General features: G+C 49.1%; 1 protein-coding gene across 4 annotated transcripts in view; it reads left to right on the top strand.

Moving 5' to 3' along the window:
• akap11 (A kinase (PRKA) anchor protein 11) overlaps positions 1 to 25,681 on the top strand; it is a 134,421-nt gene that overhangs the window by 30,401 nt on the left and 78,339 nt on the right. For all 4 annotated transcript variants that reach the window (XM_072514374.1, XM_072514375.1, XM_072514372.1 and 1 more), the window contains exon 3: positions 17,927 to 18,037. In XM_072514374.1, coding sequence (XP_072370475.1) covers positions 17,927 to 18,037 — 111 coding nt within the window. The remainder of the gene's footprint in view (positions 1 to 17,926; positions 18,038 to 25,681) is intronic.

Here is a 25,681-nt window from a genome sequence, read left to right as displayed (position 1 = left end):
AGAAGTAGGGAACCCTGGATGACTCGAGATATTGAGACTCTGGTCAAAAAGAAGAAGGAGGCATATGACGTCCATAAGCAACTGGGATCAAGTAGATCCCTTGAAGAGTATAGAGATTGTCGAAATAGAGTTAAGAGGGAAATCAGGAGGGCAAAAAGGGGACATGAAATTGCTTTGGCAAATAATGCAAGGGAGAATCCAAAGAGATTCTACAGATACATAAAGGGGAAAAGAGTAACTAGGGACAGAGTAGGGCCTCTTAAGGATCAACAAGGGCATCTATGTGCAGAGCCACAAGAGTTGGGTGAGATCCTGAATGAATATTTCTCATCGGTATTCACGGTGGAGAAAGGCATGGATGTTAGGAAACTAAGGGAAATAAATAGTGATGTCTTGAGAAGTGTGCATATTACAGAGGAGGAGGTGCTGGAAGTCTTAAAGCGCATCAAGGTAGATAAATCCCCGGGACCTGATGAAATGTATCCCAGGATGTTGTGGGAGGCTAGGGAGGAAATTGCGGGTCCCCTAACCGAGATATTTGAATCATCGGCAGCCACAGGTGAGGTGCCTGAAGATTGGAGAGTGGCGAATGTTGTGCCCTTGTTTAAGAAGGGCAGCAGGGAAAAGCCTGGGAACTACAGACCGGTGAGCCTAACGTCTGTAGTAGGTAGGTTGCTAGAAGGTATTCTGAGAGACAGGATCTACAAGAATTTAGAGAGGCAAGGACTGATTTGGGGCAGTCAGCATGGCTTTGTGCGTGGAAAATCATGTCTCACAAATTTGATTGAGTTTTTTGAGGGAGTGACCAAGAAGGTAGATGAGGGCAGTGCAGTAGACGTTGTCTAAATGGACTTTAGCAAAGCCTTTGACAAGGTACCGCATGGTAGGTTGTTGCAGAAGGTTAAAGCTCACGGGATCCAGGGTGAGGTTGCCAATTGGATTCAAAATTGGCTGGACGACAGAAGGCAGAGGGTGGTTGTAGAGGGTTGTTTTTCAAACTGGAGGCCTGTGACCAGTGGTGTGCCTCAGGGATCGGTGCTGGGTCCACTGTTATTTGTGATTTATATTAATGATTTGGATGAGAATTTAGGAGGCATGGTTAGTAAGTTTGCAGATGACACCAAGATTGGTGGCACAGTGGATAGTGAAGAAGGTTATCTAGGATTGCAACGGGATCTTGATCAATTAGGCCAGTGGGCCGACGAATGGCAGATGGAGTTTAATTTAGATAAATGTGAGGTGATGCATTTTGGCAGATCGAATCAGGCCAGGACCTACTCAGTTAATGGTATGGCGTTGGGGAGAGTTATAGAACAAAGAGATCTAGGAGTACAGGTTCATAGCTCCTTGAAGGTGGAGTCGCAGGTGGACAGGGTGGTGAAGAAGGCATTCGGCATGCTTGGTTTCATTGGTCAGAACATTGAATATAGGAGTTGGGACGTCTTGTTGAAGTTGTACAAGACATTGGTACGGCCACACTTGGAATACTGTGTGCAGTTCTGGTCACCCTATTATAGAAAGGATATTATTAAATTAGAAAGAGTGCAGAAAAGATTTACTAGGATGTTGCCGGGACTTGATGGTTTGAGTTATAAGGAGAGGCTGGATAGACTGGGACTTTTTTCCCTGGAGCGTAGGAGGCTTAGGGGTGATCTTATAGAGGTCTATAAAATAATGAGGGGCATAGATAAGGTAGATAGTCAACATCTTTTCCCAAAGGTAGGGGAGTCTAAAACTAGAGGGCATAGGTTTAAGGTGAGAGGGGAGAGATTCAGAAGGGCCCAGAGGGGCAATTTCTTTACTCAGAGGGTAGTGAGTGTCTGGAATGGGCTGCCAGAGGTAGTAGTAGAGGCGGGTACAATTGTGTCTTTCAAAAAGCATTTAGATAGTTACATGGGTAAGATGGGTATAGAGGGTTATGGGCCAAGTGCGGGCAACTGGGACTAGCTTAATGGTAAAAACTGGGCGGCATGGACTGGTTGGGCCGAAGGGCCTGTTTCCATGCTGTAAACTTCTATGATTCTATGAATTGCAATCAAATTAGCTAAACTAAAATTTAAAAGCTTATCTACCTTACAAGGCCCCAGTTGCTGAGCAACCATTGCTGGTTTATTTATTCTTCATGCTGTAGCCCTCTCTAAGCACAATAGAAGCATAGTTGGAACTTAACACACCCCCCAAACATACAAACACTTTTATCCAGCATGAACCTAACTATATGTTTTAGGGCAGCATGGTGGCGCAGTGGTTAGCATTGCTGCTTCACGGCGCGAGGTCCCAGGTTCGATCCTGGCTCTGGGTCACTGTCCGTGTGGAGTTTGCAGATTCTTCCCGTGTTTGCGTGGGTTTCGCCCCCACAACCTAAAAGATGTGCAGGGTTGGTGGATTGGCCACGCTAAATTTCCCCTTAATTTGAAAAATTCATTAGAATCTCTAAATTTATTAAAAAATAGAAAAAAAAAACTATAGGTTTTACCCTTCCAGGCGCCGAAACATTATATTAAATGCACTTAAAACTATACCTTATTTCTAATGTTTGCCAACACAAATCTGAATCTCTTTAAACTACCTTTATTTCCCTAACAATGGCAATTTATTTTCATGATGTGGAGATGCCGGCGTTGGACTGGGGTGAGCACAGTACGAAGTCTTACAACACCAGGTTAAAGTCTAACAGGTTTGTTTCGATGTCACTAGCTTTCGGAGCGCTGCTCCTTCCTCAGGTGAATGAAGAGGTCTGAATTTATTTTCAAGTCTGGATGTTGGTGGCTTGGAGGAGAACTTCCAACTGGTGGTGTTTCAGGTATCTGGTGCTCTTGGCTTTCCAGGTGGTGATGGTTCTGGTTGTGGGTTTGGATGGTGTTGCATAAGGAGCCTTGGTTAGTTCCAACTGTGCATCTTGTAGATGGTACACACTGCTACCACTGTACGGCGGTGGTGGAGGGATTGAATGGGGATATAATCAAGTGGGCTGCTTTGTCCTGGATGGTGTTGAGCTTCTTGCGTGTTGCCTGCTCTTATAGCCACAGTATTCATATGGCTAGTCAAGTGTTCAGTGGATACATCAAAGGTATTGACCGAGATGGTATCTGTGCCATTTTGCCAATTTGGTAGATCAATCCTTTCACTGTTCAACTACTTCAATCAAATTATTGTAAAGTTTGCAGTTTGTGTTTAGCTCGTGCTCAGTCATTGTGCGCAGTTGGGAGTACGTATCAACTTTGGCTTGGTAGTGGACTTCCGGTGGCGGCGGGTAGGAGGAAGCCACCCGTTGGAAGGCTGCCGCCCGAGAATAGATTTTTTGGACTTTTGATGCCCGTCCCAGGAGCAACTTTTGATTAAACAAGGGTGGGAAGGCATAGAGAAGAGAGATGTCCAAATCTCAAAGAAAAACAGCTGTGAAAAAGGGGGCTAATGAAGGTCCGCCGGTGGGTGGTGTAGCCACCTAAAATGGCCGATTCCCGATTAGAATGGTCAAACCCCGATCTAAAATGGCGAACGAAAGAGGCTGATGGGAAAATCAGCCAACAGGACTCAAACGGACAGCTGCAGGTAAAACAGTGTATCCGCCTCTGGGGAAGTCGGTCCAGACCGATACCTGCAGCCATCAACATCACAACAACCCAGCCATCTGCATATTAAGCAGCCATCCCTGGGAACAATTGCTACAAATTAGCAATTGAAAGCCGACCCAGACCTTTCGGCGCCAGCAGGGGCTGAGACAAAGAAAGGTAAACGACCACCCCCCGATCAAGGAATCGCCCCATTATTGGAGCATATCGAACCAAGTGATTGGGACCAAGTCCAATCACTTGGAACCAGGTACGAGGTCCGCCTCGAGAGGCGGGAAGACAATGGGGACTATAAGAATAGGGGCCAAGTTCAACTCGACCCTTCTCTTCCTGCTCGCAACCTTTGAGACCCTTCGACAAAGAAAACAATAAGTCTTACTCCAGCGATCGCTACCAGATAGGTGCTCCTGACTATCGACTTGTACCAGCTTTGAATCCCGCAGGCTGAGACCCAATTCGAAAGACCATTTGTTTCCCTGACCTGGTGGGCCATTTCCAAAGTTAAGTATTGGCCTTTAGTGGTAGATAGTAGTCTAGAAGTAGGATTATTGTATAAGTATTTATTGCTGTATATAATAAATGATCGTTGATTTAACTCTTACTAAGCGGTGTGTTGCATTATTAATCATTACTTGGACTTGAACCACGTGGCGGTATCAGAAAGATACCTGGCGACTCATGAGCAAAGGTGACAGAATAAGAATAAACTAAACTAAGGCTAAAACAAGCAACAGTGGAAAGGTCGGCTCAGGAACTGGAAGGAAGGCGGGGGTGCCGGGTGAGGCTGCACTGCTCATGGCAGAAAGGATGACCGTGGCGATGGTCGTGGAACTTTAAAAACAGTTCACAAAAACGCATGGAAGCGATGAGGAAGGAGATGGGGGTGGTATTGGTAGTGCTGGTGGAGGAGGTGATTGCCCTGGTGAGGGCGGCGGTACCAAGTGCAGCGGCTGAGGTGCGGGAGCAGGGTGAGACACTGAAGGAAGTGGAAGAGGCATTATTGCGGCACAGTGATCAACCTCGATGGGAAGGAGCTGCAGAGGGTAATAGAGACCAACAAGAGTCTGCGAGCCAAAATGGAAGACCTGGAAAACAGATCCAGGCGGCAGAATCAGAGGATCGTGGGTCTGCCCGAAGGGGTGGAAGGCTGGAGGCCAATGGAGTATTTTGCCATGATGTTAGCGGAGCTATTGGGGGAGAGGGAAGATCCCTCAATACGAACTGGATCGGGCTCATAGGTCGTGGACGAGTGAGCCGTCAAGAGTGGTGACTGTTTGTTTCCGTAGGTACCGCGTGAAGGAGAAGGTCCTGTGCTGGGCAGAGCAGAAGCAGGAGGTGCAGTGGGCTGGTGTTACACATATACCAGGACTTTACGGTGGAGTTGGTGAGGAGGCAGGCGGCCTTTGGCCGAGTGAGGACGGCACTGTACATCGGGCGGGGGCCTCCACACTGGCTGGTTTAAGCCGGCTGGTGAACGGGAGTGAGGTGGGGGGAGGGGCTGCGGCCATCAGAGCATGATAGAACCGGTTTCGATGAGCCTAGCCGGGGTGAAAAGTTGGGGGAAGGGACTGATACTGGGTGAGGTGTTTTTGAGCGGAAGTGGAGGAGAGGAGCCTGGGAGGGGGGTTACAATTCGTGGGCGTCATTCGTTGTACACTTTCGAGGATTGGATGGCCTTGAATATTAGTGTGTGGGGGGGGGGGGGGTGGACTCTATGTTATTGGTGACCATGGGCGATTCCTGATTCCTTTTTAAAAATTTGATGCTTATATTGTCATGCGGGCTGTTGTGTAGGGGTTGGTGGGAGGATGGGATTGTTGTTAATAAGGGATTTGACATTATATCTGTTACTGTTTACAATTTATTGGTGGGGATAAATTTTGAAGAAAATGTGAAAAAGGAGAAAAAAAACATTAAAAAAAAAAACTTTGGCTTGGTAGTAACAATTTTTCTTTTGAGTCTGAAGTCGTGGATTTGAACGCCATAATCTCGGCTGACCTTTTAGTGTTGTACTGAAGGAATGCTGTATAGTTGGCGATACTGTCTTTCAGATGAGATGTTACATCTAGGCCCGGTCTATCACCTCAGGCAAGAGGATGTATGGCACTATTCAAACACTGACACCACTAAAGAGATGAGATGTGTTGTTTTGTGGAACCTTGTTTGGAATAAATTGGCTGCTGCATTTTCCAATAGCCGTGATTACATTTCACAATGTTCTGAAGCTCATGTCGACATTCTGAGGGAGTGAATGGTGATTGACAGATGTAAGCTTGTTCAATGGAAGGCAGCGCTGTTAGACATCTATGGATGCTTCAGCACTGAAACTGGATCATCCAATGATACTTGAAGTAAACACTGCCCATTCCGACAGATGGAGTGTGTGCAAAATGGGATTCTTGTGCAACCAGATGGATTGTGAAGAAAGTTTTTGCCAGCTACAGGGTGGAGTTCTTACACCTCTGAGGTTATTGTTTCACCTTCTGAGGTCTGGTTTTTTGTTCCTATTTCACAAATGGAAATTATTTTTAACCACTGAACCAGAGGAAGTGAGAAGTTAGTTTCCATGTCATCATGTGAAGGTGGGGGGGGGGGGGGGGGGGGGGGGTGCGGTACAGCAGACGATACTCCATTGATGCATCCTCTCTTATTCTTACAGGGCCATTGTTCTTTTCTCCAGCCATTATCACTGACCCTGACCCACCCATGAACACTGACCCTGGCCCACCCATGAACACTGACCCTGGCCCACCCATGAACACTGACCCTGACCCACCCATGAACACTGACCCTGACCCACCCATGAACACTGTCCCTGACCCACCCATGAACACTGTCCCTGACCCACCCATGAACACTGACCCTGTCCCACCCATGAACACTGACCCTGACCCACCCGTGAACACTGACCGACCCTGACCCACCCATGAACGCTGGCCCTGACCCACCCATGAACACTGGCCCTGACCCACCAATGAACACTGACCCTGATCCACTCATGCACACTGACCCTGACCCACCCATGAACACTGACCCTGTCCCACCCATGAACACTGACCCTGTCCCACCCATGAACACTGGCCCTGACCCACCCATGAACACGGACCCTGTCCCACCCATGAACACTGACCACCCTGACCCACCCATGAACACTGACCCTGACCCACCCATGAACACGGACCCTGTCCCACCCATGAACACTGGCCCTGACCCACCCATGAACACTGGCCTTGACCCACCCATGAACACTGGCCCTGACCCACCCATGAACACTGGCCCTGACCCACCCATGAACACTGACCCTGACCCACCCATGAACACTGACCCTGACCCACCCATGAACACTGACCCTGACCCACCCATGAACACTGGCCCTGACCCACCCATGAACACTGGCCCTGACCCACCCATGAACACTGACCGGCCCTGACCCGTCCATGAACCACACTGACCGGCCCTGACCGTCAATGGATACTGACCTTGTCCCACCCATGAACATTGACCGACCCTGATCTACCCATGAACACTGACCGACCCTGACCCACCCATGAACACGGACCGGCCCTGACCCGTCCATGAACAACACTGACCGGCCCTGACCGTCCATGAATACTGACCGACCCTGTCCCGCCCATGAACACTGGCCCTGTCCCACCCATGAACACTGACCTACCCTGACCCACCCATGAACACTGACCCTGTCCCAACCATGAACACTGACGTCACAGCCATGAACATTGACCGACCCTGACCCACCCATGAACACTGAACCCACCAATGAACACTGACCCTGTCCCACCCACGGACACTGACCCTGACCCACCCATGAACACTGACCCACCAATGAACACTGACCCACCTATGAACACTGACCCTGCCCCACCCATGAACACGGACCAACCCTGACCTACCCATGAACACTGACCAACCCTGACCCACCCATGAACACTGACCGTCCCTGACCCACCCATGATCACTGACCGACCCTGTCCCACCCATTAACACTGACCCTGTCCCACCCATGAACACTGACCGACCCTGTCCCACCCATTAACACTGACCCAGTCCCACCCATGAACACTGACCGACCCTGTCCCACCCATTAACACTGACCCTGTCCCACCCATGAACACTGACCGATCCTGTCCCACCCATTAACACTGACCCTGTCCCACCCATGAACACTGACCGACCCTGACCAACCCATGAACACTGACCAACCCTGACCCATTTTATCTATGCTACAAATACATTTGATCTCCTCCCAGCTGCTGAATCAGTATCCTGTACCCCTGCCCCTGTCCTCACTCTTCAATGCTTCCACTCCATTGCTCCTAACTAAAATCTCCGAAATGGCACAGTGTTTGTCCATTCCGTAAGCACTTCTGGACTCTCATATAATGTTCTAACATCAAAAGAACATCTCCATGGTTCCAGACTCCAGAGCCCATCTTACTCCGCCCAGACCTGAAGATTGCTTTCAGTAATACCACATCTGAAATTCTCTCCCCCATTCCTTTAAACAATTTTAATGAGGTATTTTTGGCATTACAAACAGCAACCGTGATTAATTCTCCATGAAGAAGTCGATGAATGGTTGCCACCTTCGGGCGAACCCGAACAATGACCCTCTCAAGGCGAACTTAATCTTCTCTAGGCCGAGAAACCTTGCCATGTTGGTTATTCAGGTCTCCGACTTCGGGGGCTTTGAGTCCCTCCAAGCTAATAATATCTGTCTCCGGGCTACCAGGGAGGCAAAGGCCAGAACAGCTGCCTCTCGCTCCTCCTGGACTCCCGGATCTTCCGACACCCCAAGAATCGCCACCTCTGGACTCATTGCCACCCTTGTTTTCAATACTCTGGACATAACGTCCGCAAACCCCTGCCAATATCCCCTAAGTTTTGGACAAGCCCAGAACATGTGGACATGGTTCGCTGGTCCGCCCGCACATTTTACACACCTGTCCTCTATCCCAAAGAATCGATTTATTCGGGCCACTGTCATGTGGGCCCGGTGGACCACCTTGAATTGATCAAGCTGAGCCTTGCGCTTGCAGCGGTTGCTTTGACTCTGCTCAACGCGTCCGCCCATAAGCCATCCTCCACCTCACCCCCAAGCTCCTCCTCCCACTTATGCTTCCGCTCCTCGGTCTGCGTCTCCTCCGCCCCCATAAATTCTTTGTAAATGCCCGAGACGCTCCCCTCTCCCACCCATCCCCTGGACACTACCCTATCCTGGATCCCCCTTAGTGGCAGGAGTGGGAAGGATGACACCTGCCTGCGCAGGAAGTCCCGCATCAGTAAATATCTGAATTCATTCCCTCTTGCCAACCCGAACTTCTCCTCCAGCGCCCTCAAGCTAGGGAAGCTCCCTTCCAGGAACAGGTCCCCCACCCTCTCAATTCCCGCCCTTCACCATACTCTAAACCCCCCATCCAAGCTTCCTGGAGCAAACCGGTGGTTGTCACATATTGGGGACCAAACCGATGCTCCCACTGCTCCAACGTACCTCCTCCACTGACCCCAGATCCTCAAGGCCGCCACCACCACGGGGCTGGTGGAGTATCTCACCGGCGGGAACGGCAGAGGTGCCGTTATCAACGCCCCCCCCAAGCTGGTGCCCCTACATGAAGCTGCCTCCATCCGCTCCCAAACCGACCCTGCCCCCACCACCCACTTCCTTATCATAGCGATGTTGGCCGCCCAGTAGTAATTACTGAAATTTGGCAGGGCAAGCCCCGATTCCTCTCGAGCATCACCTTCTTCACTCGCGGGGACTTACCCGCCCAGACAAAGCCCAGAATGATTTTGTTAACCCTCTTAAAAAAGGACATCGGGATGAAAATTGGGAGGCATTAGAATGCAAATAAAAATCTCGGTAGAACCGTCATCTTAACCACCTGCACCCTCCCAGCCAGCAACAGCGGTAGCGCATCCCATCTCCGAAACTCGCCCCGCATCTGCTCAACCAACCGGGACAAGTTCAACTTGTGTAACCAGCCCCAGTCGCGTGCCACTTGTATCCCTAAGTACCTAAAACTGTCCCCCACTAACCTAAATGATAACTCCCCCAGCTGACACTCATGACCCCTTGCCTGGACTACAAACATCTCGCTCTTTGTCGTATTCAGTTTATATCCCGAAAACCGGCCAATTTCCCCCAAAGTCGCCATGATTTCACCCATCCCTGCCCCTGGATCTGCTACATATAAGAGCAGGTCGTCGCGTACAGCGAGACCCTATGTCGTCGTCTCCCCCCCCCCCCCCCCCCCCCCCTCCAGAACCAGCCCTTTCCAGCCCCTTGAAGCTCTCAGAGCAATTGCCAGCGGCTCTATAGCTAACGTAAACAGCAGTGGGGAGAGGGGGCATCCCTGTCTTGTTCCCTGGTGCAGTCTAAAATCGTCCTATTCGTCCTTACACTAGCCTCCGGGGCCTGGTACAACAGCCTAACCCAGTCGATAAAGCCCCTACCGAACCCAAATCACCCCAACACCTCCCATAGATAATCCCACTCCACCCGGTCGAACGCCTTCTCCGCATCAATGGCCACAACTACCTCAACCTCCCTGCTCTCCGGGGGCATCATAATCACGTTGAGCAGCCTTCTTATATTGGCAACCAACTGCCTGCCCTTGACAAACCCGGTTTGATCCTCCATAATCACATCCGGCACACAATCTTCAATCCTGGAGGCCAAAACTTTGGCCAGCAGCTTGGCGCCCACATTAAGCAGTGAGATCGGCCTATATGACCCACATAGCTCCGAGTTCATGTCCCGCTTCAATATTAACGAAATAGTGGCCTGTGACATTGTCGGGGGCAGCACCCCTCTATCCCTCGCCTCATTAAAAACATTGACCAGCAACGGCCCGAATATCCCCGAGAATGTCTTGTAGAATTCCACCGGATACCCGTCCGGCCCCGGGGCTTTACCTGACAGCATTGCCTTCAAGCCCTCAACTATTTCTTCGGCCCTAGTCGGGGTCCCCAGCTCATCCACCAGCTCCCTGCCCACCCTTGGGAAGGTCAGTCCGTCCAAAAAGCGTCTCATCCCCTCGGGCCCCGTGGGGGGTTCCGAGCGATAGAGTCTACTGTAAAAGTCCCTGAACGCCCTGTTTAGCCCCGCCGAGTCCCTGACCAAATTCCCCCCTCCCCCATTCCTGCCATGACCTGGTAGCTGCTTCCGGGTTCTCTTACACGTGAATTTTCCACTTGAATGTAGGACCACATCCCAGTATTCAGTCACTGTTATTCCTAGGTCATACTTCATCACTACTGTTGCAGCACTGTCATAACCCAAAAAACAAATGCTGCTAACACCCAAGCATCTCACCCCCACCCACCTGGTCCTTCAGTGCTTCTCTATTGTTCTACCTCTCTTTCCCCGCCCCCCCCCCCCAACTCATTCTCCATGATCCAATGATCCAGACTACAGTATTACCCTCCAAACAGTAGCAAACCGCATGGGCCCTGAAGTTCTGATGTAACTCATCCTTAAACATTCTCTGCTCCTTGAACCTTTCTCAGTGCTGCAACAGCCGAGGATTTCTCCCCTACCTCCCTGTAGCATTTCATCCCTATTCCCAGCACAAGTAGACCAAAGAATCACCCACTGAATCAAGTGCTTCCGTTTGACTACTTTTGCTGACACTCTGGCTAGTGCACTGTTGATTCCAACCCCACAGAACCTGGAGTCCTAATACAAGTGAATTAACCCAATAGTTTGTATATCATTTGCAGAATCTTTGGCCCCATGACTGCTCAATACGTTACAGCCACCAGGTTCGTAAATTAAACACATTAACTTTATTTATAACAGGAAAATAGTTGAAACATGCAGTAATTATAACAGAACATCAGCCAGCTAATCGACTACCCCTCCATCCCTTACACATAATCGCAAACAAGGCAGACCCATACGGAGGGAAGAGAGGGATAAAATAATAGAAATGAAATGAAAGATGAGTGCCCTTTCAATGTTGCATCTTTGGACTGTGAGGGGAAACCGGAGCACCCGGAGGAAGCCCACGCACACATGGGGAGGATGTGCAGACTCCGCACAGACAGTGACCCAAGCCGGAATTGAACCTGGGACCCTGGAGCTGTGAAGCAATTGTGCTAACCACAATGCTACCGTGCTGCATCCAGGACAAAGCCTACTTGTTTGACACCCCTTCCACAAACATTCACTCCCTCCACCACTGATGCACAGTGGCAGCAGTGTGTACCATCTACTAGATGCAGTGCAGGAACTCACCAAGACTCCTTAGGCAACACCTTCCAAGTTCTGCCATCTAGAAGAACAAGATGTGGAGATGCCGGCATTGGACTGGGGTGGGCATAGTAAGAAATCTTTCAACACCATAGAACATAGAACATTACAGCGCAGTACAGGCTCTTCGGCCCTCGATGTTGCGCCGACCTGTGAAACCACTCTAAAGCCCATCTACACTATTCCCTTATCGTCCATATGTCTATCCAATGACCATTTGAATGCCCTTCGTGTTGTAGAGGGTTCCATCTCTGCTACTCCACTACTGGGCCGATATCTGGGGTTTGAGTATCTGTGTGTGTCTCTCTCCAGCTGGCACTGAAACTTCAGAGACCAGGGGATGCCGCACTGGGACACCTCCACGGAAGAGAGCACTGAATCAAGCCTGCCGTTTATCCCTAACCGGAAGCCTGAGGCTTATATCACACAGATATCCAGACCCCCACCAATGCCCAGGTGATTCTCTCTCTTGCCGGTGGTGCAACACCCACCCGGTTCCTACTTCGCTGGAGTAGCTTTCCCAAGAGAGAGAATAGGACACTGCTGTTTATTACCTAACCAGCAGCCTGTCCTGAGTGAACGGGTTCGAATCGTTCAAGATGACCCTAGATTCTCGACCCCGGAATTAAGGTGAGGAATATCTTAACAATGACTTGGACCATACCTTCTCTGCCTGACAGGGCACATCTGCCCTACCTGGGGTTCCTGCTCCTCCGCCTCCCCGGCATCCAGCTCTCCTGCCCCGTTGGGTAGCCCCCCTGTCCCCGGGCTAACTACCCATATAGGAGACGCCGCTATCTGGGGATACACCACTGACCCCCCTTGGACCTGCCCCTGACCGGGCGGTCCGAACCCTACCTGCTGACCCGGCCCCATCACCGGCACCCCAGGCAGCGGTCTGTCCCCATCCCATGGGGACCCACATACGAAACCAGGCGGGCACGCTGCCAGCTGGGGGTACCCTGCTGACCCCCCCTGGACTTGCCCCTGAACGTGCAGTCCGATCCCCCCCCCCTGCCGACCCAGACACAATCCCGGCGCCTCAGGAGGCGGTCTATTCCCCTTGGCCTTTGGGGAATCATCCGCTGCGAGGAGCACCTTGCCCCTTGGGAACCCCCCTGGACCTACCAGGTGTACCTGTCCCCTGACCTTGGACAAGGTCTCCTCCAACTCCGTTATCCCTGGCACGGCCCGAGAGCACAGTCCCCTACTTCCTCGCGAGCCACTCGGTACGCTGCCTGGATGTCCCGGCACTTCCCCTCCAGCTTCCTACACTGCTCTGTACTCTGAGCATAGAGTTCCTGGAGCCTCCATTCCTTTGCCTTACCCTCCACTATCTGGCAGTGGAGATATTCCTTCTCGCACCGGTTAGACTCGCTTTCCTGTAGGCTGCCCTGTTTAATTTCTGCCAATTTCTCCCGCAGTCGTTCCGCTGCGCTAGCGCTAGCGCTGTCCCCTGCGCTGGCCCTAACTTCTCCCAACTCCTGCTCTAATTCTTCCACCCTTCGCTCTGTTTTGGCTACCTGCTGGGACAAGCAGACCAGCCACACTGCCTTCTCCAAGTGCCTTTTGTGCGCCTTACTTTCTGTCCATGCGGCCGCCGCCATTACTGGTCGCTCCGCATTGATTAATTCTGAGACCCAAGGTTTGGTGAGGTTGACCTTTTGCCACATATACGAGGAGATTCTCTCCTCCATTTTACTTCGTTCCCTCACCCCCTCTGCCAAGTCACATACTCCAAACCACCGGGGTCCTGCCGTGGTCGCCATTGTAGAGGGTTCCATCTCTGCTACTCCACTACTGGGCCGATATCTGGGGTTTGAGTATCTGTGTGTGTCTCTCTCCAGCTGGCACTGAAACTTCAGAGACCAGGGGATGCCGCACTGGGACACCTCCACGGAAGAGAGCACTGAATCAAGCCTGCCATTTATCCCTAACCGGAAGCCTGAGGCTTATATCTCACAGATATCCAGACCCCCACCAATGCCCAGGTGATTCTCTCTCTTGCCGGTGGAGCAACACCCACCCGGTTCCTACTTCGCTGGAGTAGCTTTCCCAAGAGAGAGAATAGGACACTGCTGTTTATTACCTAACCAGCAGCCTGTCCTGAGTGAACGGGTTCGAATCGTTCAAGATGACCCTAGATTCTCGACCCCGGAATTAAGGTGAGGAATATCTTAACAATGACTTGGTCAGAGATCACTGGTGAGAGATTGAAGAATTGAAAGGACTCCAATTATCAGCAAATCGAGGTTTATTGCAAAGCCAAGGTCAAAATCATCAAACAGAAGAAATTATAATAAAATCTTAAACTCTAACACAAACTAAGTCTATTCAGGAAGTACTATAACGGACACAACGTTAAAATCTTATTGTTACACAGTTTTAGCAATGGCACAAAACACAAATCAAGTCCCCTTCCCCAAAGCCTCAACCACGGTCAAGGGAGTTTCGCAAGCTGCTGCAGGGTACTTACGGACACAGGCTGCAGGAGGTCAAGTCAAAGGTGGAGAGGTCAAGCCAAGAGACCCTCAATCGCAACACAGCCCCTTTTATATCCGTTTAACCTGGCTTTTTCCTGTGTTCAGCCAGCCCCTTTTGCATTGAATTGGTAAGGTTTAAAGTTCCCGCTGGTCCCACCCCCTTTGAGCCGGTCAGACCTGTTGACGTCCGGGTTCTCCTCGCAGTTCCGCTCCTGCCAGCCAGGCAGACCTGTCCCGATTTGAATTTGGCGCCGACTCCGCCCCCTCTGACCAGTGAGTTCCTGCCGGTGGCTTCTGTCAAGATTGGAGTACCTCCCCCAGGTCCGCCTCCAACTTGTTTTTTTCTACCGTTTATCTTCAAGGGGCTTTTCCAGCGCAATATACTGAGCCCAGACAGTCTGCTTTTTGGGATAACAAGGTTAAGCTCTCTTGTGAAGATTTTCAAAGTCTTCCATCTGCTCCGGAGATCGCTGCTATTCTCACCTTGCTATGTTGATGGGGTGTTGATTGGATTCTGCTCTGGTGGAGGCCAAGTCATTTACATCTGCATGGGGCTATGACCATCCCATTGTCCTGCTTGCAGGCAGGCCCCCTGTGTATTCCCGTGCCCCTTTGTCTGTGTTTTAATCTTATCTAGTTGTCTGGCTCCTTCCTTGTAGCTCCTGGGGGGGGGTTTGTAAATACCTATGCCCCTACTCAGCTCAGCGGACCAAGCCTGCTGGGAAATTTGGTTACGTTCCCTTGGCTGAAAAGTGTCCAATTTACAGTCTCTGGGTTTTATTCTTGGGCAGTCCAAAAAGGGCCGAATTGCCCGAAAACCTTACAGTGTTGGCGAGTCCACTACTGTTGCAGGCAGGGCATTACTACTCTCTGAGTAAAGAACCTACCTCTGACATCTGTCCTATATCTATCTCCCCTCAATTTAAAGCTATGTCCCCTCGTGCTAGACATCACCATCCGAGGAAAAAGGCTCGCACTGTCCACTCTATCTAATCCTCTGATCATCTTGTATGCCTCAATTAAGTCACCTCTTAATCTTCTCTCTAACAAAAACAGCCTCAAGTCCCTCAGCCTTCCCTCATAAAATCTTCCCTCCATACCAGGCAACCTTCTGGTAAATCTCCTCTGCACCCTTTCCAATGCTTCCACATCCTTCCTATAATGTGGCGACCAGAATTGCATGCAATACTCCAAATGCGGCCGCACCAGAGTTTTGTACAGCTGCAACATGACCTCATGACTCCAAACTCAATCCCTCTACCAATAAAAGCTAACACACCGTACGCCTTCTTAACAACTCTCTCAACTTGGGTGGCAACTTTCAGGGATCTATGTACATGGACACCGAGATCTCTCTGCTCATCCACACTACCAAGAATCTTACCATTAGCCTAATACTCTGTCTTCCTGTTATTCCTTCCAAAATGAATCACCTCACACTTTTCTGCATTCAACTCCATTTGCCACCTCTCAGCCCAGCGTTGCAGCTTATCTATGCCTCTCTGTAACTTGTAACATCCTTCTGCACTGTCCACAACTCCACCGACTTTAGTGTCATCTGCAAATGTACTCACCCATCCTTCTACGCCCTCCTCCAGGTCATTTATAAAAATGACAAACAGCAATGGCCCCAAAACAGATCCTTGTGGTACAGCACTGGTAACTGGACTCCAGTCTGAACATTTCCCATCAACCACCACTCTTTGTCCTCTTCCAGCTAGCCAATTTCTGATCCAAACTGCGAAATCACCCTGAATCCCGTACCTCCGTATTTTCTGCAGTAGCCTACCGTGGGGAACCTTATCAAATGCTTTACTGAAATCCATATACACCACATCAACTGCTTTATCCTCATCCACCTGTTTGGTCACCTTCTCAAAGAACTCAATAAGGTTTGTGAGGCACGACCTACCCTTCACAAAACCGTGTTGACTATCTCTAATCAAATTATTCCTTTCCAGATGATTATTCATCCTATCTCTTATAAACCTTTCCAAGACTTTGCCCACAACAGAAGTAAGGCTCACTGGTCTATAGTTACCGGGGTTGTCTCTACTCCCCTTCTTGAACAAGGGGACAACATTTGCTATACTCCAGTCTTCTGGCACTATTCCTGTAGACAAAGATGACTTAAAGATCCAAGCCAAAGGCTCAGCAATCTCCTCCCTAGCTTCCCAGAGAATCCTAGGATAAATCCCATCCGGCCCAGGGGACTTAACTATTTTCACACTTTCCAGAATTGCTAACACCTCCTCCTTATGAACCTCAAGCCATTCTAGTCTAGTTAAAGTCCAACAGGTTTGTTTCGAATCACTAGCTTTCGGAGAATAGATCCTTTGTCAGGTGCAAGGGCAGTAGATACTTGGGAATACCACCACATGGATATTTCCCTCCAAGTCACTCAACACCCTGACTTGGAAATATATTGTCGTTCCTTCACTGTCAGAATCAAAATCCTGGTACTCTCTTCCTAACAGCACTGTGGCTGTACCTACACATCAGGGACTGCAGCGGTTCAAGAAGGCAGAGCACCACCTTCTCAAGGGTAATTGGGGATGGGAATAGCCAGCGAAGCTCGCATCCCATGATTTAATAAAAATAAGTATGAAAAACAACACACTCCAGATTTTTTCCAGATATGGAATCTGTCTTAAAACGCTGGCTATTTGTCAACAGCAGCCTGTAATGGGCTGATACCTCTAGCATTAAAGTGATTGATCAATTTAAACATAGTCCACCACAGCAGAATAATACATTGTAATTTTTAGCTTTTTGTTATGAAATGACCGAGGGTGAACAACGCCATAGCAGGAAACCTTCGCCTGGAGTTATGTGCAGCCCTCATGCCTGCCATTCCTGGGAGGAGGACTGTCTATTCCCTGGGATGCACCTACAGTGAAGTTAATGGGAAAAGAGGGTGATGTCAATTGACATGTTGTAATTTAAACTACTTAAATGGCTGCTGGGTGTGAGTGCAAAATACATGATGTAGCTTTGCATAGTAATTTCGGTTGTCACTTTGCAAAAGGCTGTTTTTCTGCCTAGCTTGGAAGCCGTGTCATGCAAGGGCCAAAGGATCTGCTTGAAATTGGTAAGTGATCCAAATGGTCAACAAACTGGATTTTGAGTTGCGCTGCAGCTCCCCGACCATCTCTGTTTTGGATAAGAAATAAAGGCACTTAGGGGACTTTTCAATATCTGCTACAATTTAAGGAGCGTCAGTCGCATGGCTTATGCCAGAAATCTTGATGACAATTTTTTAATGATGCATCATTTTTAGTTACCTGGTCTTGTGGAAGCTGCTTCGATTCAACAGAAGCACCAACCAAAGGTTTTTGGGTAATTCAGCTTTGCATAGCCCTTTTCAATGTTTCTTTTTTCCATCTGTAAACTGTTGTCATGAATGTGTTGAACAAACTGAATCCTGGGACCCAAAAAGGGAACCAGTAATTCCCTCAAAATGTAAGTACTTTCCGAATTCTGTTTTCTTCCCCTGCCTCTGAACTGGTAATCTCCCTGAACCACTTCTTCCTGTGCCCTTTTGGCTTTATTAGTATTTTCTTGAGAAATTGGGGATTATTGCTTTGTTGTTTGTCTAGATTTTGAGCGGCCAACAGCAATTTTCAATGAAGACCCTGTTGCAGAGCACAAGACAGCTGTGTAATGTTACACTCGGCCAGCATTGGAATGGAGATGACAATCCAAAGGAGGTATGGTACCGAGTATGTTGAGCTTTTCAGGTCTGTGTATTTAGGGTTATTTCCACAGGCACAGGGACTGCAGTATATCATGTATATTTTGTGCAGAGCCTGTGTGCTTTATAAATGGGGTAAGTAATACATTCTTACACTGTGAATCCACTTTTCTTTTGTGCCAACGATTTCTTAAATAAGAATTGATTATCCTTTGGATAGTTTGTAGGGCAACAGAAATATTAAATTCATAACATGAACTAACAATAGCATTAACTTAGAAAGGTTAAGGGTGGCCGGCACGGTGGCACAGTAGTTGGCACTTCTGCCTACGGTGCTGAGGACCTAGGTTCGATCCCGGCCCCGGATCACTGTCCGTGTGAAGTTTGCACATTCTCCCCGTGCCTGTGGGTTTCACCCCCACAACCAAAAGATGTGCAGGGTAGGTGGATTGGCCACGCTAAATTGCCCTTTAATTTCAAAAAAAATAATTGGGTAATCTAAATTTAAAAAAAAAAAAGGAAGGTTAAGTTAAGAAAAATGTCCAGAATCGGGTTGCAGGAAGCATATTCAGCAATATCAAGAGTGACCAGAAGAAAACTGAGTTGAATTGTCCAAATGGCAACACTGACAAGCAGCTTATGTTGGTGTTCATCCGACACACGTGAGGTATCCTACTCTGATGTGCACACCCTGTTTCCTTATCCCTTTAGTTCACCTTCCTTGAACCGTCATCTATCTACCCTATTCCTACATATTGACCTGGTCTCTGCTTCAGTCATTAGCTCGGCTTGTGTGTCCTCTAACTTCACAACTCTCCATGTGAAAAAACAGGAATTTAGGGAACTAGGGTGGAAGCTGAGAGCCAGGACAAACCATGTTGTCATCTCTGGTTTGTTGCCGGTGCCACGTGCTCGTGAGGTGAGGAACAGGGAGAGAGTGCAGATAAACACGTGGCTGCAGGGATGGTGTAGGAGGGAGGGTTTCAGTTATGTTGATAATTGGAGCACATTCTGGGGAAGGTGGGACCTGTACAGACAGGACGGTTTGCACATGAACCAGAGGGGCACTAAATCTTGGGAGGGAAATTTGCTACGGCTCTTCGGGGGGGTTTAAACTAATTTGTCAGGGGGATGGGAAAATGAGCTGTAGTCCAGAATCCAGTGTTGAGAGTAGTGAGGTACTGAGGAGGGTATCAAGGTCGCAGGAGTGTACCGACAGACAGAAAGGTGGGTTGAAGTGTGTCTACTTCAATGCAAGGAGCATTCGGAATAAGGTAGGTGAACTTGGAGCATGGATTGGTACTTGGGACTACGATGTTGTGGCCATTACGGAGACATGGTTAGAACAGGGACAGGAATGGTTGTTGGAAGTTCCGAGGTATAGATGTTTCAGTAAGAGTAGGGAAGGTGGTAAAAGAGGTGAAGGAGTTACGTTGTTTTTTTTTATCAAACAATTTTATTGAGATATCTTTTGGCATTGTAAACAGTTACAGATAACAGAAATGTGCAAACATCAATATAAAACCAATACTTCAATCAAACCATACTGCACATGCCCGCTCCTCCTCCCCCAGACACTACCCGCCTATTTATCCCTCCTACTCTACTCTAATCTACCCCCCCCCCCCCCCCAACTGACGTTCACTCTACTGTGAAGAAGTCGATGAATGGTTGCCACCTTCGGGCGAACCCCAGTACAGATCCCCTCAAGGCGAACTTAATTTTTTCCATACCCAGAAAACTTGACAGGTCTGAAAGCCATAGTTCGGTCTTTGGGGGTTTTGAGTCCCTACATGACAGCAGTATTCACCGCCGGGCTATTAGGGAAGCAAAGGCCAGAACATCTGCCTCTTTCTCCCCTGGACTCCCGGGTCTTCCGAAACCCCGAAAATTGCCATCCCTGGACTCATCACCACCCTTGTTTTCAGCATCCGGGACATGACCCCCGCAAATCCCTCCCAATACCCTCTAAGCTTAGTGCATGCCCAAAACATGTGAACGTGGTTCGCTGGTCCTCCCCGCGCATCTAGCGCACTTGTCCCTTGTCCTCTACCCCAAAGAATTTGGTCATCCGAGCTACCGTCATGTGGGCCCGGTGAACGACCTTAAATTGAATCAGGCTGAGCCTGGCACATGTTGCGGTTGAGTTTACCCTACTCAGTGCTTCCGCCCACAGCCCGTCCTCCATCTCCCCGCCAAGCTCTTCCTCCCATTTGAGTTTCAGTTCCTCCGTCTGGGATTCTTCCCCCTTCATGAGCACCTTGTAGATATCCGAGACTCTACCCTCTCCTCCTCCTTCTCTCGAGAATATTCTGTCCTGGATTCCTATTGGCGGGAGGCGTGGGAAGGATGGGACCTGTCTGCGTAGAAAGTCCCGCTTCTGTAAGTACCTAAAGTCATTACCTCTTATCAGCCCAAATTTCTCCTCCAAGCCCCTCAAACTCGCAAAGTTCCCCTCCAGGAACATATCGTCCACCCTACCCACCCCCGCCCGCCGCCATGTTCGAAACCCTCCATCCATGTTCCCGGGGGCGAATCGATGGTTATCACATATTGGAGCCCAGACAGACGCACCCACCCCCCCATCATGCCTCCTCCACTGGTCCCATATCCGCAGGGCCGCCCCCACTACTGGGCTGGTGGAGTACCTGGCCGGCGACAGCGGTAGGGGAGCCGTGACCAGGGCTGCCAAACTGGTGTCCCTGCACGAAGCCGCCTCCACTCGCTCCCAGATAGACCCCGTACCCACCATCCACTTCCTTATCATGGCTATGTTAGCCGCCCAGTAGTAGTTGATCAGACTCGGCAATGCCAATCCCCCCTCTCTGCGGCTCCTTTCAAGCATCACCTTCTTCACCCGCGGGGATTTCCCCGCCCAGACCAGTCCTTTTGAAGAAGGACCGTGGGATAAAGATCGGGAGGCACTGGAAGATGAACAGAAATCAAGGGAGGATTGTCATCCTTACAGTCTGCACCCTCCCCACCAGTGACAGCGGGAATGCATCCCCATCTCCAAAACTCCCTCTTCATTTGTTCCACCACTCTAGTCAAATTTAACTTATGCAACCTGCCGCAGTCTCGTGCCACCTGTATCCCCAAGTACCGGAAACTTTCCCCAACCATCCTAAATGGCAGCTCCTTCAGTCTATTCTCCTGGCCCCTTGTCTGCACCACAAACATCTCACTCTTGGCCATATTTAATTTGTACCCTGAAAACCGGCCGAACTTCCTCAATGTTTCCAGTATATTTTCCATCCCGGCCAGTGGGTCCAAGAGGAGTAGCATTGTTAATCAAGGATAGTTTCATTGCTAGAAAGGCAGTTCGAAGGGGATCTGCCTACTGAGGTAATATGGGCTGAAGTTAGAAATAGGAAAGGCGCGGTCATGTTGTTAGGAGTTTTCTATAGGCCCCCAAATAGTAATAGAGATGTGGAGGAAGAAATTGCAAAACAGATTATGGATTAGTGTGGAGGTCTCAGGGTAGCTGTCATGGGTGACTTTAACTTTCCAAATATTGATTGGAACCTCTGTAGGTCGAACAGTTCGGATGGGGCAGTTTTTGTACAGTGTGTGCAGGAGGGTTTCCTGACACAATATGTGGATAGACCGACAAGAGGGGGGGCCACATTGGATTTGGTACTGGATAATGAACCGGGCCAAGTGTTAGATTTGTTTGTGGGCGAGCACTTTGGAAATAGTGACCACAATTCGGTGTCTTTCACTATTGCAATGGAGAGGGATAGGGCCATACGGCAGGGCAAGGTTTATAATTGGGGCAGGGGTAATTATGATGCGATTAGGGAGCATAAGATGGGAACAGAAACTGTCAGGGAAAGGCACAAATGAAAAGTGGAGCTTGTTCAAGGAACAAATACTGCGTGTCCTTGATAGGTATGTCCCTGTCAGGCAGGGAGGAAATGGCCGTGTGAGGGAACCATGGTTCACAAAAGAGGTTGAATGTTTTGTGAAGAGGAAAAGGGAAGCGTAAGTAAGGATGGGAAAACAAGGTTCAGTTGGGTCGCTTGAGGGTTCAAGGTAGCAAGGAATGAGCTAAAAAAAAGGGCTTAGGAGAGCTAGGAGGGGGCATGAGAAGTCCTTGGAGGGTCGGATCAAGGAAAACCCCAAGGCTTTTTACTCTTATGTGAGAAATAAAAGAATGACCAGGGTGAGGTTAGGGCCGGTCAAGGACAGTAGTTGGAACTTGTGCATGGAGTCAGAAGAAATAGGAGAGGCGTTGAATGAATACTTTTCTAAAGTGTTCACCAAGGAGAGGGGCCATGTTTTTGAGGATGAGAGTGTGATACAGGCGGGTAGGCTGGAGGAGGTAGATGTTCTGAGGAAGGATGTATTAGCAATTTTGAAAAATCTTAGGGTCGCCAAGTCCCCTGGGCCAGATGGGATATATCCAAGGATTCTTTGGGAGGCAAGGGATGAGATTGCAGAACCTTTGGCTTTGATCTTTGGGTCCTCACTGTCCACGGGGATAGTGCCAGAGGACTGGAGAATGGCGAATGTTGTTCCTCTGTTCAAGAAAGGAAATAGGAATGACCCTGGTAATTATAGGCCGGTTAGTCTTATTTCGGTGGTCGGTAAATTAATGGACAAGGTCCTGAAGGGTAGGATTTATGACCATTTGGAAAGATGCAGCTTAATCCGGGATAGTCAACACGGATTTGTGAAGGGTAAGTCTTGCCTCACAAATTTGATTGAATTATTTGAGGAGGTAACTAAGTGTGTAGATGAAGGTAGAGCAGTTGATGTCGTATACATGGATTTTAGTAAGGCGTTTGATAAAGTTCCCCATTGTCGGCTCATGAAGAAAGTAAGGATGTGTGGGATAGAGGGAAATTTGGCCAATTGGATAAGTAACTGGCTATCACATAGAAGACAGAGGGTGGTGGTGGATGGAACATTTTCAGACTGGAGACCAGTTACCAGCGGTGTACCACAGGGGTCAGTGCTGGGTCCTCTGCTATTTGTGATTTTTATCAATGACTTGGAGGAGGGGGCTGAAGGGTGGGGTCAGTAAATTTGCTGATGACACCAAGATTGGTGGAGTAGTGGATGAGGTGGAGGGCTGTTGTTGGCTGCAAATAGACATTGATAGGATGCAGAGTTGGGCCGAAAAATGGCAGATGGAGTTTGACCCTGATAAGTGCGAGGTGATTCATTTTGGTAGAAAAAAATTTGAATGCGGATTACAGGGTCAACGGCAGGGTTCTGAGGAATGTGGAGTAACAGAGAGATCTTGGGGTTCATGTCCACAGATCTCTGAAGGTTGCCACTCAAGTGGATAGAGCCGTGAAGAAGGCTTATAGTATGTTAGTGTTTATTAACAGGGGGCTTGAGTTTATGAGCCGCGGAGTTATGCTGCAACTTTGATTTTTATGTCATCATTGGCTACAGGAATAGTGCCAGAGGACTGGAGGACAGCAAATGTGGTCCCTTTGTTCAAAAAGGGGAGCAGAGACAACCCCGGCAACTATAGACCGGTGAGCCTCACGTCTGTAGTGGGTAAAGTCTTGGAGGGGATTATAAGAGACAAGATTTATAATCATCTAGATAGGAATAATATGATCAGGGATAGTCAGCATGGCTTTGTGAAGGGTAGGTCATGCCTCACAAACCTGATTGAGTTCTTTGAGAAGGTGACTGAACAGGTAGACGAGGGTAGAGCAGTTGATGTGGTGTATATGGATTTCAGCAAAGCGTTTGATAAGGTTCCCCACGGTAGGCTATTGCAAAAAATACTGAGGCTGGGGATTGAGGGTGATTTAGAGATGTGGATCAGAAATTGGCTAGCTGAAAGAAGACAGAGGGTGGTGGTTGATGGGAAATGTTCAGAATGGAGTACAGTCACAAGTGGAGTACCACAAGGATCTGTTCTGGGGCCGTTGCTGTTTGTCATTTTTATCAATGACCTAGAGGAAGGCGCAGTAGGGTGGGTGAGTAAATTTGCAGACGATACTAAAGTCGGTGGTGTTGTCGATAGTGTGGAAGGATGTAGCAGGTTACAGAGGGATATAGATAAGCTGCAGAGCTGGGCTGAGAGGTGGCAAATGGAGTTTAATGTAGAGAAGTGTGAGGTGATTCACTTTGGAAGGAATAACAGGAATGCGGAATATTTGGCTAATGGTAAAGTTCTTGAAAGTGTGGATGAGCAGAGGGATCTAGGTGTCCATGTACATAGATCCCTGAAAGTTGCCACCCAGGTGGATAGGGTTGTGAAGAAGGCCTATGGAGTGTTGGCCTTTATTGGTAGAGGGATTGAGTTCCGGTGTAGGGAGATCATGTTGCAGCTGTACAGAACTCTGATACGGCCGCATTTGGAGTATTGCGTACAGTTCTGGTCACCGCATTATAGGAAGGACGTGGAGGCTTTGGAGCGGGTGCAGAGGAGATTTACCAGGATGTTGCCTGGTATGGAGGGAAAATCTTATGAGGAAAGGCTGATGGACTTGAGGTTGTTTTCGTTGGAGAGAAGAAGGTTAAGGGGAGACTTAATAGAGGCATACAAAATGATCAGGGGGTTGGATAGGGTGGACAGTGAGAGCCTTCTCCCGCAGATGGATATGGCTGGCACGAGGGGACATAACTTTAAACTGAGGGGTAATAGATATAGGACAGAGGTCAGAGGTAGGTTCTTTACGCAAAGAGTAGTGAGGCCGTGGAATGCCCTACCTGCTTCAGTAGTGAACTCGCCAACATTGAGGGCATTTAAAAGTTTATTGGATAAACATATGGATGATAATGGCATAGTGTAGGTTAGATGGCTTTTGTTTCGGTGCAACATCGTGGGCCGAAGGGCCTGTACTGCGCTGTATTGTTCTATGTTCTATGTACATGACCCTGGTGAGACCACATTTGGAGTATTGTGTGCAGTTCTGGTCACCTCACTATAGGAAGGATGTGGAAGCATTGGAAAGGGTGCAAAGGAGATTTACCAGGATGCTGCCTGGTTTGCAGGATAGGTCTTATGAGGAAAGGTTGAGGGAGCTAGGGCTTTTGTCTTTGGAGCAGAGGAGGATGAGAGGCGACTTAATAGAGGTTTATAAGATGGTGAGGGGGTAGATAGAGTGGACGCTCAGAGACTATTTCCTCGGCTGGATGTAGCTATTACAAGGGGGCATAACTATCAGGTTCAGGGTGGGAGATATAGGAGGGATGTCCGAGGTAGGTTCTTTACTCAGAGAGTGGTTAAGGTGTGGAATGGACTGCCTGCTGTGATACTGGAGTCGGACACTTTAGGAACTTTCAAGCAGTTATTAGATAGGCACATGGAGCAGACCAGAATGACAGGGGGTGGGATAGCTTGATCTTGGTTTCGGACAATGCTCGGCACAACATCGAGGGCCGAAGGGCCTGTTCTGTGCTGTACTGTTCTATGTTCTATGTTCTACATCTTAGATTTAGATTTCATCTTTGTTCGACATCACTCAACCACTGATTAAATTTACAACCTTTCATTCCTTCATAATTTTACATCCTCCTCAATCAACACACCGGGCGGGATTCTCCGGCCGCGCCCGTCCAGCGACTGGAAATTCCCGCCCAAGGTCAATGGACCTTTACATGGTCCGCGTCCTGCCCGTGGTGATCTTGCGGCGGGCGGAGCCGAAGAATCCAGCCCATAATCTCTGTTTTAATAAAACAGCCATTT

Source organism: Scyliorhinus torazame, chromosome 8, assembly GCF_047496885.1.
Source record: "Scyliorhinus torazame isolate Kashiwa2021f chromosome 8, sScyTor2.1, whole genome shotgun sequence".
NCBI lineage: Eukaryota > Metazoa > Chordata > Chondrichthyes > Carcharhiniformes > Scyliorhinidae > Scyliorhinus > Scyliorhinus torazame.
The sequence above is the reverse complement of the archived record's forward strand: the minus strand, read 5'-3'. Positions and strand labels throughout refer to the sequence as shown.